We start from the raw sequence: 20,840 nt of genomic DNA, 5'->3' as shown, positions 1-20,840 counted from the left end.
CTTTGTGTGAAATCTATTTTAAATGTGTTAAGGTGTCTTCTATGGCACAAAATGTAATCTGCCTTGGTCAGTGTTATACATGAACTTGAAAAGAATGTGTGTCCTTCTATTGTTAGATGAAGTATCCTATAAATATCAATTAAATGTTTTTCATTGATGGTACTACACAGCTCGAGTATATCTCACTGATTTTCTTTTTCTTTTTTTTTGGTACCGGGGATCGAATTCAGGACCTTGTGCTTTCGAGCCAGGTGCTGGAACCACTCAGCTAAATCCCCGGCTATCTCACTGATTTTCTACTTGCTGAATGTGGAAAATACTGTGGGCATACTGAAGTCACCAACTTAATGGTAGATTAATTTATTCCTCCATGCAGTTCTATCACTTTTTGCCTAATATATCTTTATACTCTTTTTGGGTACGTATACATTAAGGATTGCTATTTCCTCTCGGAGTATTGGTCTCTTTTTATCATTATAGAATGTCTCTTTTTATCCTTGATCATTTTCCTTGCTGTTAAGTATGCTTTGTCTGAAATTAATATTATGACTCTAAGTTTTCTTTGATTAGTGTTTGCATGATTTATCTTTCTCATCCCTTTTCTACCTGTCTTTTTTTTTTTTTTGCCTTCATATTTGCAGTGCATTTCTTATAGACAATAAATAGTTGGGTCTTATTTTTTTATCCACTCTTGAGTCTTGGTATTTTAACTCATGTATTTAGAGCATTCACTATTTATGTAATATACTAGGTAAATATCTTATGTATTATTATTTACATTAATATCTACCATATTTGTCATGTTTTGTGTTCACTGTCTCTTTTTTGTTTCTTCTTTTTTTTAACTTCCAGTCTTTTTCTGCTTTCTCTGATTTTAATTGAACACTTTACATGATTCTATTTTCTCTCCTCTCAGCATATCAATTATATTTTTATTTAAAAATTTATTGATTTTCCTACTATTTGAGACATACATTTACAACTAATCCTAAGTCCATTTTCAAGTAACACTTCGCTACTTCACAGGTCATACAAGTACCTTTTAGCTGACTACTCCCAACAATCCCTCCTATCCCTTATAACATTGGTGTCATTTGTTTCATATATCCATAAGCTATAATCATGGAATGCATTTGCTATTACTATTTTGAACAAAACTGTTATCTTATTAATCATAAATAGAATAATTTTCTTTTACCTTCCTTCTCTAATTCCTTCTCTAATTTACTACCTTTGTGAATGTTGATCTACGTTTCTGACTTGTATGAAGTTCCTCTTCTCTGAAGAACTGCTGTTAACACTTCTTCCAAGACAGATCTCCTGGAAGCAATGAATTCCTTCAATTTTTATTTGTCTTAGAGTTGTTCTTTTTTCCCTTTTTTTTGTTGTTGTTGCTTTTTGTTGTTGTTTTTGTTGGTATAAGGACTAAACCCAGGGGCACTATGCCACTGAGCTACGTCCCTATCACTTTTTTTATTTTCAGACAGGGTCTCACTAAATTTTCCAGGTGGGACTTAAACTTGTCATTCTCCTGCCTTATCTTCCCAAAGTGCTGTGTTATAGGAATGTGCCATCATACCCAGATTCTACTTCATTTTTGAAAGATAATTTCACTGGACACAGAATTCTAGCTTGTTTTTATAACACCAATTTTCATCAGAAACCTAGGACTTGAATAGAGACCAGAGCATATAGTGTTCCCTAATTTAGCATTTGGTCATTTTGTGGTTGAGTCAGTACTAGAATCTGGCTAGATCAGTTGCTACCCTCCTGGACCCTGATTCTGTTACACAACACCCTTTTCTTAATGTCAGATATGCAGATTCCCTGCCTGATTATGATAATTGTCTTATCTCAGTTTCATGATCAGTGCAGTCTCAGTACTCCATAGCTATCTGTCCTACTCTGATGCATTTGTAGGTTTTGCCTGTGAAAAACATAATTGCAACAAATAGGAATTGGAATGATCTAGAAATATAGCTTGTTACCATGGAAGCAGACATGTGCCAATGGAAGTACTCTAAGTAGGTAAGAATAACATTCTGAAAAATCTAGAGAAAATAAATCAATATATCTAAAAGCTTATGAAACTCAGCAGGGGTTACTATTTCTGCTCTGTGTCAAGATGTTTACTTCAAGTGAGGATGAGCTTAACTCCCTAGCATTTTCTCTCTAGAAGCTAGAAAAAAAAGAGTGGCTTCAAGTGAAATCAATGGTCATGACAGACACAGAATCAAGGCTTAGGGGTTCATGTTAAAAATCCTAAAAATTATTATTATTTTTTTTTTTTGGTACCTGGGATCGAACTCAGGTCCTTGTGCTCGCAAGGCAGGCAGGAGAACCACTGAGCTAAATCCCTGTCCCAAAACTCCTAAAAATTATTTATTGGCCATGATGAACTATGTTAGAACAAAAAGAAACCCCTATATTGCTGAGTTTAGCCCTCTGTGGGCAATGTGATGCACTCTAATGTCAACCTAGTATATACTTTGTACATCTTCTTCCACTGCCCCAAGCGGTACGGCAAATGTTTACTAACCAGAAGCTCTTTGAGAGCTCTTCTATGACCTAAGATGAAGTGGAAAAAGTACTTTGAGCCTCTATTTCACTAAGTGCTCTTCATGCCATGGCTATCTGGGGGGAGGGGTGAAGAAAATTTTATCTAGCTCCTCATCTCACATTGTGCACCCAAATCTATGCCAGATTATAGATTTTAAAATAAAAATGAAATAAAGAACTAGAAAAATATAGGTACTTATATAATATTATGTTAAGGAGGGCCTAAGGTAGCACAACACTAAAGGAGTAAGTAACCATATAGGAAAAGATTATTAGGTTTAATTACATATAAGATAAGCCTTTTACCGTCTTTGATCCAGCAGTACCATTTTTAATGATGCATTCTAAAAACAAATCTTTGGACAAGTATATAAAAATGTACACTTGTAAAAACATTAACTATACCATTGCTTATAATAATAAAAAATTAGAAACAACCTAAATGTCCATCAAAAATTATTAAATAGATATTGATACATTCACATTAAAAATGACAATGTAGAAATATTCTTGACATAGAAAAGGGTTATTAAACATTTTGAATCTGGTCCCATTTTGTAAAACTACATATACATAGAGAATTGTTAATAGTGATTATTTATGGGTACTTTAATGAGCTATTTTTCCTTTTGTTCCTCATTTTATGTACTATATACATGTGATGCATATGTCATATAAACGTATACCAATGTGAGGTTTATCTGGTATAAAAATATCCCTCTTTTCACCTGTGCATTTAAGTCAAACATCCTCCAGGAAGTTCTTTTTCCTCAACTAGCCAGAATAATCCTTGAAGTCCCTTTCTTTAGTATCTTTCTATCCAACTGTAATTTCTTTGAGGATGGAGTTGTGTTTCACTATTGACTTCTACCTTCCCTAGGCAGTCAGTAAAGATTGGTTGGCTGGCTATGGTTTGATTTCCTCAAACCTCGCCTTGAAGTTTGATATAGCCATGCTAACCCTTAACCAGATGAAATGGCCTGAACCTTGGCCAAGACTAGCACACCTTGGCTATCAGGGCAGGGTGGCAACAACAACTGTCATTCTGCTATTCTTGCTGCTGTCTGACACTGAGGTAGCTCACTGGTTGACTGGTAGCTTGCTGGAGGGGCTGGACCCTTTGTGTAAGTCCTTCCCCAAACAGCTTCCTTGCTCAAGGAAGAGGGGATTCTCAGGTTGATCTGCTGCCTCTTAGTGGTGCCTGTATAGGTGTGCTTCCCTGCCAAACCTCCAGGTACATTCTCAAGAACTCTCAATGCTGTTAAATACATAAAAGATGGGTAGCAAGAAGAAAAGGACTGAGGGAAGGGGCTGGGATATAGTTCAACACTGAGAGCTTGCCTAGAATACATAAGGCCCTGGGTTCTGTCTCCAGCCCCCCTCCACACACACATACAAAATTCTAGGAAGAGAAAAAAGGAGAAAAAAGAACTATATGAGAATGGAGATTCGTGGCCTTCAGTGCAGAGGGTTGCTCAACTCAACTTGAAACATACAGTACCTACTATTGCATATGATACCTGATCCTACACACAATACCTACTATGGTACGTAAACTGCTTTGCCAGGAAGCTAGCACAGACATTGGATTTTTAAGGGGCTTGTGCAGTTCTGATGTCCAGGCTAGAGATTTTACTGACCCCTAATAGATCCTGCTCTCATAAGTAACAATCATTCCAGGCTTTATAAACTATATAATAATATACAACTCTTTGGTGTTCTTTTTGTAAGCTCCTGAGGCCATGAACGGTGGTTTAATGTTGTACAATATTGTCTTCATAGGAGTTTGGAACATATTTTAAATACCTGTATCTAAAGAAAGTCAGATCCATCTACAGAATGGAGAAAATTGAGTCACTAGGAGGGAAAAAAAAAACTGTCTGGGGTCGGGGATTTAGCTCAGTGGTTCCATCACCTGCCTCCCAAGCGCAAGGTCCTGAGTTCAATTCCCATCCCTGGTACCAAAAAAAAAAGAAAAAAGAAAAGAAAATGCTTGTGATTTCACGACTGATGAAATTGTTGACATTTTCTTTAAAGCATCCTTTAAGTTATAATACATAACAATGGGAGTACTTGTGGCCCCCATGTGAGCGTATTATGGTCATACTGTTTTCATAGCTAACAAGTCAAATCATGATAAGGAAGTGACTAAGCAGCAAACTGCTGCTGCTCTCCTCTTTCCATGCAAACAACCCTTTTTCCTTTCCAGTTGCATCACAGGAGACTTCATATCAGATCCTCACCTGAATGTATGACTCTTCAACCTCAGGACTCGCAGAGTAAATGGAATGCCGTCCTAAGGTTGTTGAGTTGTGCATTTCTGGGCATTTCGTCTCTACAGGGAAGTACCAATTTACTTCACCCCAAACACTGATACTGAAAGATTTTTCTCTCTAGAAAAGAACCTTCCTTGTAATTTTTGTGACCTCAACAGTCAAGAAACAGACTTGGGGAGACTTGATAGCTGGGAAATACCTTGCCAAAAACCTGACCCATGGCTGTGAGGCACCCTTAAATTTGTAGTATTTTGAGGGTTCCTCCTAGTAACTTAGAGAAGAAACATTTTCTGTTAATTTCCAGTGATTTAATTTTCCATTTTCTTTTTTTTCCTAATAGGGCCAGTCAAAAACAAGAAAAAGGGTAAGTTATTTCTAAAACTAGAAGACAAAAATTTTTTTTAAAATTAATTTATTTCAACATTGGTTGCCCTTTATTTTACTCAGTCATACATGATCTGCTTGGGTATTGTAGTTTCCAAAGAACAAGGAATTCTTCTTTAGTGATGATCCATGAAAAGTAGGATTGACTCTATTAACATACAAAAATTACTTTTGCTTTTTTTCTTATTCCTTCTGATATACAACTGAACTTCTATCTCTTTCCATCACTCTTCCTTACTCTTTCCCCTGCTTTTTCTTTTCTCCTTTTTTCCTTTCTTTATCAAATCAGTGATCAGGTGTGAATGAAGGCTGGAGACAGCTTATAAGAAAAAGGCATTGCCTATGGAAAGATATCAATTACTTCATTTCTTGGCCTAAAAGCTATCCTTAGTCAATTTTCCCAATACTCAGAGAAGGTATTTCTCACTTTAGGAATTTAATATAATTTTTTCTAATTTTTTCTGCATTGTTACTGTAGTCCTTTAGTCTTTTTAAAGAAGCTTCTATTTGGGTAGCTCCACTGGGCTGTTGCTGAGTAAGTCTCCACTGCACCTGAGATGGGACTGACCAAGGGCTTCTACAAGTGCTCACTTACATGAAAAGTAGAGAATCCAAAGGCAGAACAGCGTCCAAGGACAGGACTAGGCGATAGGCCTACTCCTTAAAACCAAAAGAACCAATAGTGAAACCAACCAGTTTACGTAACTATTTGTTTCTGGGTTCCAACCTGGGAAGAAACTAATAATTTTTCATTAAAATTATTTAAGTGAAATGATTCTGTCTGTTAAGATTTATGGAGCTTTCCAGAATAGGTTATCGACCTAAGACTAGGCACGAATGATTAACTGCAGGTGCAGCTTGCCACTTCTCTGACCACTAGGATACTCTGGTGCCTTATGGAAAACTTGTGTCCCTATTGTAAAGAAGCTGAGAAGTGGCCTGGCCTCCTGAGGCCTTGAGCTGAATAAGGTTACAAAATATCCACAGAGCTGAAATCAGTGAGGAACTTTTTCTTTGGGGCCTGAGCATGCACCACCAAGGCAGTCTGTTTTTTAAGGAAGTAAATTTGATTTTCAAGCATTTAGTCTTAACTCTTGTCGCATCCCTTTAAGAGAGAAATTATAACTCAGATCATTGCCCAGCACTGCTACCCTGTATATGAGACATTATTGAGAAAAGGATGCACATAGCCTTAAACATTCACTTTGATTTAGAAACCATTTAATATGGATTTTCTTGACATGGTGAATAAGCACATGCCTGAAGAGGTAAATTCAGTTGTTCACTAAATTTTCACCTTTTAATGGAATTGTCCTACTCCCACAACTAATTCTCTCTCTTCCTCTCCCTCTCCATCTCCCTCTCCCTCTGTCTTTCTTAATGTGTTTCTCTCTTGCACTTGCACACACTTGTGCTCTCTCTCTCCCTCTCTCTCATGCATGTACTCTCTCCCTGTTTCTCTCTTGCATGCACACACTTGCTCTCATTCTCTCTCTCTCTGTCTCAGCATTTGAGGCTTAATTAAAAGGTTTCAGAAATGCCCCTTTGATGAAGTTAGCTTTGAAAAGAATGTGTATTCTTTCATATAAGACTAAACAGGGTAACTTTCTTTTTTTTTTTTGGTTCCGGAGATCGAACTCGGGACCTTGCACTTGCGAGGCAGGCGGCAGAACCACTGAGCTAAATCCCCAGCCCTAAACAGGGTAACTTTCTAAGTACAAATCTCTCTGGACTTTTTTTTTATCATGCAGTGTTCTATTAAAGAAAGTTAGGAAATCTGCAGAAGGAATTCAATCCTCTAAAGCCATGCTTTTGGTCCAGAGGTCATTTTCTACCTGCTCTTCTCTGGGCCTAACTTTCTATACAAGTATGAGAAACATACTTGCCTGATTGCAGAGAAGCTGAAGAGGACCAACTGCAGAACTAGATCACAGCAGGAGGTTTTTATCAAATGTCTTCTAACATGTTCATAAGTGAACATTCTCTGTTTACACTGCAACCATTATTCTCTTGGACTGGAGGAATTTCTGCCTATAATTCTTCCAAAATTACATCAAGCAATTACAGGCAATTCACATTCTTGAAGCTGAAGTTTGTGCTACCCACAGAATACCCACTACCTGGAAAATCTCTGCTAGGCCTGGAAATTCTGCGACACAGGAAGGCCTAATATGCACCATCCTCTGCGTCTACTCCACCCAGAAAATAAGGTGGAGAAGCAAACCTTTCAGCCAGGCTAGGAAAGTTTTCTGCCTGCTAACGGTAAGACAGTCCTCCTTATGGAACCTCGGTCTGGAGGTAACAGAGAAATCATTGAGGCTAAGATCCTCATTTCACAGGTGGTAAAACAAAGGCTCAAGGAGAGGAAGGGATTTGCCCAAAGTGTGTCTGTGGCAGAGCTGGGGCTTACTTATCTCCTGAGTACAGATTCCTTGTTCTTTCCACTACACTAGCTAGAATTGAAACTTGGGCACTGAATAAGCTTAATTTGGAAGCTGTCCAAATCTGAAGGGAGATAGTTTCCTGTTCAGCATCTTAAAATTGGCTAGATCTAGAAACTGGGCAGATCCAATCTTTTGCTGCTAAGTGCAAGGAAAGTGCTAAAGCTTGTGCCTGCAGGTCTCTAAGGCTACAGGGACTCTCTGTGGGAGAAATACTCTCTGGACCTTCTTTTCCTTCCCCCTTAGGAAAGAGGCTCCACAAAGCAAATGTGGTTAGACATAGATAGTTGGCCTCTTGAGTGGCCTCACCATGAGGGTTTGGTTTCTTGGCTATGAAGCATTATTCTTAAAGAGGAACCTGATAAATCAGGACAGATTTCTTCTCCTGGCTGAGTCTGAGGGACAGGAAGTTGGAGTCGGTAAACAAGTGTTAAAGTGAGACTATCAAGTGTTGTATTTAAAACTAAAATATTACCTGAACTAAGAACATTGTTAGCAAATCTTTTTTAAGACTTCCATTCCTGGTTCTTCCACAAAATTGTGAGGAGGTGGTGAAGGGAGGAAGACAGCAACCTATGACCACCTGCAGCCCTTGAATGGGGCTGCACAAAGCAGAGGAAATGAACAGAAGGAGCTGGAGGCTTGGGTTCAGGACCAGAGTGAGAAGTCATGTCACATGACAACATCCTGGCTGGAATGTTGGAAGGACTGGAATATGAAGTAGGAGAGCTGAGTCTGTTCTGGAAGGATAGTAAGGAAGAAAGGGGAAGAGCTGATGGATATAATGAACAGTAAGTTCAAGAATAGGACCTCTGACCCGGGGATTTAGCTCATGGTTCCGACGCCTGCCTCGCAAGCCCAAGGTCCCAAGTTCGATCCCTGGTACAAAAAAAAAAAAAAGAATAGGGCCTCTGAAGAAAAATTCTGGGAAGTTAGATTATTTAGCCTATAAAAATGGATAGGTAACCTAATGTCTTCAAGTATATGAGAGCTTTTATATATATATGTGTATATATATATATATATATATATATAACAGTAACTATTCTTCTCTATCTACACAAAAAATAGAATAAAAGTTTAAATTGCCACAGGAGAGATGTCAGTTAAATATACTAAAGAACTTCCTAACCATAAGCAATGAGGGGTGATAAACATTGAACATATTACCAAGGGAGTTTGCAGAATTTCCTTTCCCAGAGACCTTTAAAATTAGAGTTGAGAGGTCAGCTGAAAACAAATCCTGCTGCCTCCTCAAGTCTCTCTACTTTGCTTCCTCTGCTTCTCTATTGTTTCTTAATGTCCTCAATCTATCTGTCTCAGTCTCTGTCTCTGTCTCTGTTTCTCTGTTTCTCCCTTCCTTCCTCCTTCCTTCTCACTTTCCATCCCTCATTTCCAACTAGCCCTGACTCCATCTGCACCCCCACCTCCTGCATATCCTGACTCCTGTAGGAATCTTCCTCAAGCTAATGGCGCCAGGTTCTCCAGCTTCCTCTGGTTATCCACATCAAGTCCACCAAACTGTCTGGTTAACATGAAAGTCCCAACTCAACAATAGCCTAATTCTAAAAAGAACCATAAAGTGACTCATACATCTGACTGCTTGGTATTTCTCATCCATTGGACTCAGCTGAAATATGACCTCCTTTTTGATGACTTCCCTGACCTCTTTAGCATTTGATCCCTATACTAGTGTAGTACTTCTACTGTCCTGTGACTGTGACTATTTCCCCACTAAAGTGAGATCCTTGAGGGCCATTTATCTCTTTATCTTCAAATCTGGCTGTGAGGGGACTATATGTGATAAAAATATCCGGCTCTTTAGCAGGAATTCTCAGAGGGCTGACTTTGTGTCATTGGAAGTTTCTAGAACTTCCAACAATATACTCCTGACAGTGTACTCTTGGCAATAAATGACTACAGATGTAACACTGACTCCTGTTTTTCAGGAAAGAAGACAGGGCCACCTGGGCCCAATGGTCCCCCAGGTCCTCCAGGACCTCCAGGACCTCAGGGACCCCCAGGGATTCCAGGGATTCCTGGAATTCCAGGAACAACTGTTATGGGACCACCCGGTCCTCCTGGTCCCCCTGGTCCTCAAGGACCCCCTGGTCTCCAAGGACCTTCTGGTGAGTTCTCCTGTCTCTTTACCCACCTAGGAACTTTATAAAATATTTTTGGAGAGCAAGAGTGGCTGACCCTAGGAGCAGTTTCAAACAATAGTGCTGGGGTTGGTGTGCAATAACAAATGCAGGTCTCCTTGCCCAGCATAGAGCTAGGAATTGGACAAGCCAATAGGCCCTGACCTGCTGTAATTTGTGTGTACCACCTGTTCTTGCCCTGTGTCGCCATTTCCATCATAATTTCTCCCTTATTCTAGGCCTCCCTATTATGGACCAGTAGTAAACTCATAAGAGCCAGAGACAGAGGCCCTGGTGGTTCATTGGTGTTCCTATGGACGATGGATTTGGTCTGCTCAGAGTCCCAGCATCTAGCTCCACATACTGATGTTTGCATGACAATAGGCTATGGGGAGGAATGTTGGGGACTGAACACAATGATAAGCCCTAAGATAGTTTCATCCCAGGAACTTTGAAGTGCCTTTCTCTTAGATGTACACAAGTAGTCACTGGTGATAAAGTAGTTGGAAATGTATGAGTCACTCAAGCTGTGGATGCAGCAAACCCAAGGACCAAGGCTATTCCTGTCCCAGAACCAAGTGCTTTTGGAACTAGATCACTGCCCTGTCACACTGCCCATTTAAATACCATTCATCCCTTTGCATCTTTCTTCGGGGCCCAAAGGACAGCAAAAATGTATAGCTGTAGATTCAAACTTGCCTAATTTTGATAGGAGTGAGACTACCTGGACTTATGTCAGTTATTTCTTTCTCCTGCTTCCATCTTATATTCTTTATAGCTGATTTTTCTAGGTCCAAAATTCAGCAGCAGGACTCAGATTCTCTAACTTGTAATTCAAACAGGGCTAAGAGTGTTACCATGGCCACAAGAGACAAGAGTTAGGCCTCCCTCTTAATCCAATCATTCCACAAATACTAATTGGGTACTTCCTGTGTACAAAAAGATATATGGTTAAGTGGTTCCTGTTCTCATACAGTATGTTCTAGAGGAGAAGGGAGACAATTAAAGAAACAAGATCTTTACAAATGACTCTCTGAAGACAACAGAAGAGGAACAGACCAGAAGAAGCAAGTGCCTTTGTCTCCTGCACACATCAGTGCCTTCTCATTGCCCTCCACTGTCACTCAGTGGGGCTTGCCTTGGGCTGTTGGCAAAAGACCACCTTCCCTCCCTCATGCTGCTCCCCCAAGATGAAGGTCAGGGATAGCAAGAAGAAAGAAGAGATGTCCTTTCCCATTCAAGAATCCTGCCTTGCACTTGGATTCTCCCTTCAGCTCTAAGCCCTGAGGAAGAAGCTTAGATAAGACTGGCTTCAGGGAGCAAGGCTCAGGGCCACTGGCTGCTGAGGTCTGGAGAAAGGGCAATAGAAAAAGAATACACTCTGATTGTACTATCTTATTTGCAGGTGCTGCTGATAAGGCTGGAACTCGAGAAAACCAGGTTGGCTGGGGATTGCTCTCCTCCTGGGGAGGAGGGAAGGCTACAGGCTTAGAGATACTATTAAGTCAGTTCCCGATGAAATTTCCTGAGGCTTTATTTTGTGAGAATGCCCTAGAGATTCTGAGGTTTTCATTCACAGCCCCCTCCTATGCCTATGAATAGGAAATATTTGTCCCAAAGCCTGTCTTTAGCTAAGGGAACCTAATCTTGCCAGAACCATTTTTCTTCCTTCCACAAGGAGAGTGAGGGTCATCACACCCTAGCTCAGTAGTCAGCAGAAATTAACTGTCAGTCGGGCCTGTTCACCTGGGCTGCCAACTCCCCAGCCACCCTGTTGGCACTCAGATGCCTGGAATCAGAGTTGAGAAGTCTAAGAATGTGTCCTTGAAAAACAGCCAAGCAGCTCCAGGCCAAGCCCAACCTGGGCTTCTCTGTTAAAGGGCTGAAGGGCTCCTCCCTAGTTTTTGAGCTTCCTAATCTGTCTCTATTGGCAGGTGCTGCTGCCTGGCCTAGCCTTGTCTCATCACAGCCACCGCACTACAGCTGTTTGGCCACAGTGATAAATCTACACAGCTGCACAGCGCTTGATGGCTTTGTGGGGCAATTTTATATCCATCACCTCATTTGATCTTCAAATGTCCCTGTGAGACAGGCCAGACAGTGATTCTTATAATCCCTGTTTTACAGTTAGGGAAATGAGGCTTAGAGGCAGTACATTTGGCTGAGGTCTCATAGCAAAGAAGTAGCAGACTCACAAAATCATATTATCCTCTAGTAGAGATACAGTCACTAACATTCTGAGACAGAGGAAAAGGATCAGGATTGGGATATTAAAGGAGACTAAAAGCCAGGGGTAAAAACACGGAAACCTGTGGCCAAGCAAGCAGCCCTGACAGTGACTACTCTATCCTTATCCTCCCAGCTGGCTGTGGTGCATCTACAGGGCCAAGGGTCAGCAATTCAAGTCAAGAATGGTAAGAATCAAAGTGGGGTTCCGCTAAAAGGAGCTTCTCCCTTCCCTCATCCTCAGCTTCAAAAAATCACCCAGTTTAGTTCCTCCCAGGCCTCTGAGGTACCCTTGGCCAAGGAGGCCATTCTCGACTCCATCTTGCCCTCTGCTGGCTGTCCTGTGTAACTGCATCAAATCCAGCTGCACCCAAATTGCGTTTAAAATCCACTGGCAAGGGAGCTGAAAGGAACTTGCAACATCATCTACCTAAGCATTCTTGAGGGTTGGAGGCTAGAGCAGAGTCACCATGGAGATATATGTAGTTTGATAAGCATTTTCACAATACAAATCGGAAAAGGCAAAACTATGTAAAATTGAATTCTTGTCTGACGGCTTTACACAGAAAATGGATAGAGGGAGCACTTCTCTCAGGGAAGGGGAGCATACTATAATCTCCAGGATAGATAGATAGATTCTAGTGTCTATCAAAAGGGAGAATATGTTTCCTGAGATGGAGAAACACTGATTGAATATAATCCCTACATTTAAAAGATGAGGAAGTAGAGTCCCTGCGAGATTATATAATACCATAATAAATCATGCTGCTTTATGTTTATGTGGAACTTAGGAGTTTCCTATGTGTTTTCTTTGTCTTCTATTTAATTTGACCCGCACAATCACCCTATGAGGTAAGTATCAGCTCCTTTTTACAGAGATGGAAATTGAAGCCCAGAGAGGTTAACTGGCCCAAGATTTCAGAGTTAAGTTTAGGGGCTGAGATTCAAAATTATACTTGCCTAACTCTTCTACTGTGCTATGGTACTTCAATTTATGCACACTCCACTGAATGATTAGGTTCATTTTTTCCCCCAAAGAGACATGAACATTCATTAAAGAACAGCATTTTGAAATAATGCCTAGTCCCCAGGGGCCCACAGTCTAAAATACATGAACCTCAGGAGCCTTTGGAAGCAGCAAGCTAGCCAAGGTGCCAGATGCTTTGGGAGCTTAGAGTGGAAGAGAGGGTTTGTGATTTCAGAAACAGTAAATGAGTGTTAAGAAGCCTGTTACACAGGGACAGCTTCTACATTAAGAGCCCGGTCAGTTCTGAACTGGCTGTGTCAAGCTTCCTTTAATGATTGGACCTAGCTGTACTCTTGACTACCACCTGAATGCCTGACTTAATAGCCTCAGAAGTATAAATAAGAGCAGAATGGCACCAAAAGCCAAACAGTCCTGCTGGGGACCAGGTGCCATGGACCCCAGGACCCTAGGTGAGCCATGATCACTGTCTGTCCAGGGAGGACTGGGACAGATAGGGTATAGATTTGTTTGGGTGTCCACAGTGCTGGACTCAGTATTTATTCTGTGCCGGCAGCTACTGATTTTGCTCCCACTACCACAGAGCAAGAGGGTTTCTAATCCCTCTGTGGTAGTCCAAGCTGACCTTTAGTCCCACTAGAGGTACTGAAGGAGTCAGAAGTAGGCCTCTTTCCTCACACCTCAGTGAGCCAGGCTTTCTGAGACTGGACATAGATGGATATTAAGAACATAATCTCTTAGGTGAAGAATAGGTGGCAGAGAGTGAAAAGGCTCCCCAGGGTTCGGCTTTCTTCACTCGTGGTAGGAAGCAACATCCCTGTTTCTGAAGAATAGAAAGGGCAGTTTTCCTCTACCGTTACACACTGACTTCCTGTGACTAGGGTAAGGCTAAAATACAGATACTTTGCTAAGGGTGCCTCAGCTCCTAGATACCCTCACCTATCCTCCTTGCTGGTTGCACTGCAACCTGGCAGTCTATCCCCCACTCTCATAAAGATCCCTCTCACTTGTGGGGCCTTGTTACTGGCAGCCACTAGCTTCAGCTGCCATGCAGTCTGAATCACCCCTATCCCTAAAGGTTCTCCACATACACAGTTCATTGGGCTTAGTAGTTTTCTGGGGACCCTGGGAGGCTTTCCAGAAAGGAGTAAGTGTAGTGGAGCCCTAAAAAGGAACCTCTCAAGGAAAAGAAGAAAACTCATGAATCTGTGATACAGGAAAGAGATTCAGGCACTACTGCTGGGGAAACAAAATTGAATAATAAGAGCTAGCCTGCCACTCAGAGTCTGAATTTTGCCTGTGCAAGCTCCATAACAACAAAGAAAATAGGGCAGTGAGCCCATTCTTCTTGGTGCCTTCCTACCAAATTCCAGCTAGAAAGTGTTGGTTAAAAAGACCCTTCCAGACTGAGGGGTCAGAATAGGAGGGATAAAGACAAATAAACAGACCTCAGGATCCCTGAGGCAGGACCAGCATCCACTTTACAAAGAGCACACCTACTCTACTTCCAGATGCTGTTCTTGAAGCTTGGCCTGTTGGGTCTTCTTAGTCACATGGGACAGGGATGGGGCTTGTGTACTGCTTAACATTGTTTCTATTGCCCAGATTATTGGGACATGTACTGAGTGACTGCCTTTCTCTCATACTGAGATCTTTCAGGTGGAGTGCTCAATGACTGGTCTCGCATCACTATGAACCCCAAGGTGTTTAAGCTACATCCCCGCAGTGGGGAGCTGGAGGTACTGGTGGACGGCACCTACTTCATCTATAGTCAGGTAGAAGTGAGTACGGTCTCAGGCCTAACGCTTCTTATATCCAGTATGCAGACCTGGTTCAGACCACATGGGGGCACTGTGGAGCCAGCCAAAACCAGGCAATGACAAACTTCCTGCTTTGGCTGGTGAGGGGGTTGGGGACACCAACTGGGAGGGAATGCGGGGGAGCTGTTTCTTTCTTTTTCTTTCTTTTTTTCCCCTAGCCAACCAAATACTGAAAAATTGTGAAAAGAGCCCCTTTCCGTACCATGCTGATTCCCTGGTGCAGAGTCCCAGGCTTTTGTTTCCCCTTCTGAACTGTTTGTTTCTACTGCCAAACTTGAACTTGGTCTCAGAATAGTTTTTGAAAACCGGTTCCTGGGCTGCTGGGAATGCTTCCCCACAGCACTGCTAACTTGGGCATTAAAATGAATTGTACTCCTTTGGGCTTTCTTTCCACCTCAAAATGATTTCTGATTGCCTTTCCTTCCTCTTTCTCCCCTTTGTTTCTCTGTCTTTCTGTTTCTGTTATTATTGCCTCCTCCCTGCTATCATTCTCCCAGGACTTTCTCCCTTTGCCTTTGTCCTTTTCCTGCCCTGGACCCACTCCCCAGATCTGCTGTGTCCACCCAACTTTCATCCCTCATTGTTTGCCTCCACCGGGGATTTCCTCAGGGCTAGAGGTAGATGAGCCTTGAGGTTGGGTCTACTCTGGGGCAGGCAGCAAGCAGGTGGATGGACAGAAGGACTATGGAGCCAACAGATGGGTTTCACAGGAGAGTGGCCAAAGAAGGTGGGTTAACAGTCATTTGCTGGGCACACTGAGCATTCTAGCATAGCTTGGTCCTGACCAAGCTATGGACCTAAATATACTGCACCCACCTGAAGAGTTCATGGAGGGAGTCACTTTTCATGAAGTGATTTAGAGTACCAGATAAAGATCTCAACTCCTATGGGACACGTGGATATAACCCCAATGTCCTACAGACTAAGCTCCATTTAGTGGGAGAGAATCAAAGGTTAGGGTGGTGTGTGATGTCTAAGGGCAACAAAAGATGGAAAAACTAATTTTTGGACATAAGAGAAACTCAGAAGTCACCAACACAAGCTGGGAAAATCCTCATGACACCAAGCTGTTGACCATTGGTTCTTGCTTCTTACTGGCGTCCCAGTAAAATCAGGGGACTGAATTTTGCCCCTCCAATTTCCTTCTATATCATATATGGAAGGTGTTTTCCATCACTCTGGATCTGTTTCTTCAGGAGTCAAATGAGAAGTCAGAGGTGGTGTGACTCAGGGAGAGGGGTTCAGCTGTGGGCAGGGATGCTGGAAGCTGAGGGAGCTTCTGTTAAAGAGGACAGAAGTGGCAAGTCATTACTGAGATCTGTGACTTCTAAGTTTAGTCACAAATAGTCTATGAGGATTGAAATGGGAAGTTAGTTTGTGTCTGGAACACTGATTGAGCATCTGAGGTGTGCAGAACATTGCTTCATGCCAAAGCTAGGGTGATGGGGTGTGATGACAGGGCAAACAAGACAGTTTTTGTCCTCCCAGAGTTTGTGACAGGTATGCTGTTGTAAGAAAGGTTTGCTTAACCATCTGAGCTCCATGGAGTACAGGGAGGACAGTCTAGAAGCCTGTTACCCTGCTCTGATTGTTGGCCCTCTAGCATGCCTTCAGGTGGCACTGCCCCGGGTGGTATATTGGCACCTCATCAGAGAAGGTTCTGTCTAATCACCACAGGGAAGGGCCCCCAACCTCTCTTTCCTCTCTTCCCCAATCCCTTCTTGTTGCCTCTCACCCAGGTCTACTACATCAACTTCACTGACTTCGCCAGCTATGAGGTGGTGGTAGATGAGAAGCCCTTCCTGCAGTGCACCCGCAGCATCGAGACAGGCAAGACCAACTACAACACTTGTTATACTGCAGGAGTCTGCCTCCTCAAGGCACGGCAGAAGATCGCCGTGAAGATGGTGCATGCTGACATCTCCATCAACATGAGCAAGCACACCACATTCTTTGGGGCCATCAGGCTGGGCGAAGCCCCTGCATCCTAGATTCCTGCATTTTGCCCTTGCCCGTGCCCCTGCCCTAGGTTTGGGAGCCAGGACTCCCAGAACCTTTTAAGTGCTGCTGTGGATTGAGGTACATTGGCATTGCAGCCAGAGAGAAATGCCCCAGTGCTATTTATTCCCAAGTGATTCCATAATGACATGACAAGGCCTACTTGACTTTGCAGAATGACCTTGAGTTAACCGGAGAGTTGATGGAGCCCCAGGGTTTACAGGACGCACAACCTTCTCTGGCTCCACACTGGCTGAAGGCATGACTCTTCAACCCCAAGGTCCCTGTTGTCCTTTTTATCATTTATTGCACTAACTTGAGGATCCAGAGCATCAGGCCAGAGAAAGTGAAAGTGCACTCCAGACTCTGGGGGTGACCATCTGACCCCAAGGGGGCCGCAGCTTCTCTCTTGGCTAGGGCTGAGGATGGGGTGGCATTAGGTTGCAGCCTAAGGAGAGGACTGGGGTGAGGGGAGACAGATAATTGTGGCAGAGACCAGGGGAGAGCAGGTATCCTTGGCAGTGGAAGCATTCTTGCTTCTCTGCATTGTGAGCTGCAGGAGAATCAGAGAACTCTTCCCACTCAGGCTGAGAGCCACAAGTGACAGCTGTCTAGGTGCCAGAGTCAGGAGCTTTGCTCTCCCTCAGAACCATTCAAGAATGGTCACAACCCTGCCTGCATAAGAATCTGAATCTGCACTTGGGGCCTCATGTCTCTCACTTTGTTTACAGCTATGCTCTATGTTTAGAAAACTCCCTAGGGCCCCTTCCCAATCACCGCCTGACTACAACTCCTGTCTTCTTTCTACACAGAGCCTACCTCTGTCTGAGACAGGTGCTTAACCTGGGACCTGTGCTCACATGAGTCTGAAATATTCTTTAGCTTACCTGAACACAAGAGAATTTTCCATTTATTAAGCAATACAAGTATTATTCAGCTGATTTCAATTCAACTGTGTCTGGAGGGTAGGGGTTGGACTAGATGATCTTCAAAAATCTCTTCAAGGTCTAGTAAGAGGCACCTGCCATAATAACCTTCTAAATTCCCAAATCCTAGATCAGTGGTGGCAAACCTATGGCATGTGGGCCGCAGTAGGCTGTTTGTATCACTGAAAGCTCTAAGAGGTTCGCCGTCACTGCCCTAGACTATGGTTGGGCACCAGCAAAGCAGAGCTTTTCTACCTTGGCTGATAGGGCAAGAAGTAGGAATCAGTCAGGAGGTAGGTCTAAGTTTGCTGCAGCACTAGTGATCATGAAGCCAGGCCTTATCTGAGAGGGCAGCAGCTGGTGGTCTCCTGACCAAGTTTCTACAGAAAGCCATGGCAGAGCATCATCAGCAGATACCCATGCTGCTCCCTGAAGCCAGGCTTAGGAGCAGCCAGAGTCTAGGCATAGGCAGGGCTCTGCCCTCTAGTTCAGTGCAAAGATACCCTCCCCTAACCCAAAGCTTCCCACCTGGTCATATGCTAGGACCATTTAGGTGCCTTACCTGGGCACAACCTAGCTTCTGATGCTAGATCTGGCCCAAAGCTGGGATTGTCACCCTTGTACAGGTAGCTGAAATCTGCCAAGAACAATAGTCACTTCTTTCTTCCTTCTCTTTCTAAGCAACCACACTGGCCTTTCAAGGGTCAGGGCACAAGGTAGTGGGCCAGCCCTCCATTGTCTGATGGCTAATGACAGCCTTGCAATCCAAGGTGAGGTACACTCTAGGCACAACTCCTGTTAAGTGCCTTAGACAGTCCACAGTTGTAGCAGGAAATGACAAAACTGCTTCTTAAAGCTTGGAAAGTACTTTCTGTTATTTCCTTTGAGTAGGGCAGGACAGAGATATCTGATGCCATTGCTTAGGTGAGGCTCAGAAGGGTGAAGGGCTTTGACTGCCCTCTGTGTGTTTGTTAAGTCACAAACATGGGCTTCAGCCCAGGTCTGATACCAAAGTTGTTCCCTTACACCACACCACTGTGTGGCATTTGGGGTCAAGAGTGAACTAATCAAGGTGCTAATACAGACCTAACATTCTGAGGGTCCTAGGAAGAAAGCCAAAGATGCCCATTTTTATTACTTGATGGTAATACTGTTCTCAAGGCTGCCAGGTGCTCTGTGACAAAAGAATCAGATGTTTCTCTTCAAACAGCCATCAGCCTTACAGCTCTCATGTTCAGAAGGAAACCCTTGGCACTGTCCATGTAGTAGCACTCTGAGACCCACAGAACTGGTGGCCCTCATTTCTTTCACCCATCCAGTGAAACAAGCAGCTGTCACACGTGGGCAAATCCTTTCATTACCCTCCAGGCAGCTTCCAGTAGTCAGCTTACTTTCTACCAGTACAAAGTATGACTCCTTATCTCATTTTCCATCCCCCAGAAACCTTGATACTACCAGGATCTCTCAGGGATGGAGGGAAGACATAAGAGAGGACTGGTTCTAAGGCCAAATGGGCATGAGGAGAGAGGAGGAAAAGGCCTCCTAATTGTGCCCCTAAACACCCCAGAATGGTGGGAGTTGTAGGGGAAGTAGGGTTCCTGCTAGACCTCTCATTCATTCTGAACTCTTAAAAGGAACCCTAGTGGGAAAGGGATAGAGAAGGAAGCTAGGGAGCCCTGTTGAGGCAAAGGCATTGGTGAAGCAGTGAAGTGGTTTACTGATGGAAGACTGCGGACATAGCTTTATAGTTTGCAATTATGCTGATGTGAGTTTACGAGAGGGCCAAGGCTAGCATGGAGAATGGGACAAGAACATCTGTGGGTAAGCAAATGTCAGAGGTTTAAGGGAGAATTGCATGGCAGGGGCCTCTACCAGCTGCTTGGGCTTCAACAGCCAAGCTGGCACAAAAGGCAGCAGCTGTCTGAGGCTGCTGGGCTACTGGCTCCTTGGAAACTGTAGTGTTTGCTTTGTTTTCCCTTCATCTGTCCTGAGCCAAATTTCTTTTGCCTAAAGGAAAAGGCTAGGAACCTTGGAGGTGAACAAAGGCTTTGATCCATGTATTTTGTGTTATTTCCAGTGGATGCAAATAGATTCAGAGAAATTTAGAGTGAAAAAGCCCTTTAGAGGGAATATAGCCCAGCCTACATTGAACTCTGTTACTTAGGTAGAAACTGAGGCTCAGAGAGGGATGGTGACCTGCTCAAGGTAGTGAGCAAGCTCAGACCTCCAGACTCAGCAGCCGAAGGGAGGAGTAGAGCAGTCCTTGTCCCGCATAGCCCCTTCTTTCTTCCCTACACAGACTCAAGGCTAGAAGTGTTTGGCCCCCTTCAGGAGCCTGGCCAGGCAGGGAGAGCAGCTGCAGCCTTCATTAAAGCTCTGCTTCTTCCCAAGGCACTCACCTAGCTCTGCCTCTGGATTGGAAGGCTCTAAACTGGCCCACTGCCAGGAAGTCCTTAGGCTACCTTAGTGCTCCCTCAGGTCTCCTACTGACCCCAGGCCATGCTAGCATGAGGAAAGAACTGGTATTTCTTTTTAATCCATTTCAGGGCACTCTCCTGGCATGTGTCATATCTATTCAAAGAGCTTCCAGCTAGGATGGGGTGGGCTGAACTTGGTTGTGAGAATGGCCTGGAGCAGGCCCAATGCTGCTTTTGGGGGTCAGCATCTAGTGCGAGATACTGTGTATATAAACTATATATAATGTATATAAACTGGGATGTAAGTTTGTGTAAATTAATGGTTTATTCTTTGCAAATAAAGTGCTCCCATTCGTGAAATTGACTGGAATATTTCCTGCATTTTAGGTCCTCCTTTGTAAATGATGCCACACATAAGCTGGGGGAAGGACCAAGGCACCCATTCCAGAGGGAGCACTAGAAAGGAAAATAGTCTGCCAGGGATTGTGATGTATGCCTATGATCCTAGCACTCTGGGAAGCTGAGACAGGAGAATCACAAGTTTGAGCCCAGCCTGGTCAACTTAGTGACTTAGTGAAACCTTATCTCAAAAAGAAAGTGTTGGGACATAGCTCAGTACAAAGGCCCTGTGTTCAATCCCCTGCAGTGTGTGTATATCGGGGGGAGT

General features: G+C 43.3%; 1 protein-coding gene across 4 annotated transcripts in view; it reads left to right on the top strand.

Moving 5' to 3' along the window:
• Eda (ectodysplasin A) overlaps window positions 1–20,533 on the top strand; it is a 424,656-nt gene extending 404,123 nt beyond the window's left edge. The window contains exons 3-8 of one of the 4 annotated variants that reach the window (XM_004871764.3): window positions 5,176–5,199; window positions 9,610–9,789; window positions 11,207–11,241; window positions 12,164–12,215; window positions 14,672–14,787; window positions 16,572–20,533. In XM_004871764.3, the coding sequence (XP_004871821.1) occupies window positions 5,176–5,199; window positions 9,610–9,789; window positions 11,207–11,241; window positions 12,164–12,215; window positions 14,672–14,787; window positions 16,572–16,823 (659 nt within the window). In that variant the 3' untranslated portion in view covers window positions 16,824–20,533. Of the gene's footprint in view, window positions 1–5,175; window positions 5,200–9,609; window positions 9,790–11,206; window positions 11,242–12,163; window positions 12,216–14,662; window positions 14,794–16,571 lie in introns of all 4 variants that reach the window. The other 3 variants (XM_004871762.3, XM_004871761.3, XM_004871759.3) reach the window with 3 other exon arrangements.
• Window positions 20,534–20,840: the final 307 nt, after the last annotated feature.

Source organism: Heterocephalus glaber, unplaced genomic scaffold, assembly GCF_053883595.1.
Source record: "Heterocephalus glaber isolate CG9 unplaced genomic scaffold, H.glaber_assembly_v1.0 deba00001790, whole genome shotgun sequence".
NCBI classification, from domain to species: domain Eukaryota; kingdom Metazoa; phylum Chordata; class Mammalia; order Rodentia; family Bathyergidae; genus Heterocephalus; species Heterocephalus glaber.
This window is presented reverse-complemented; position numbering and strand designations above follow the sequence as displayed.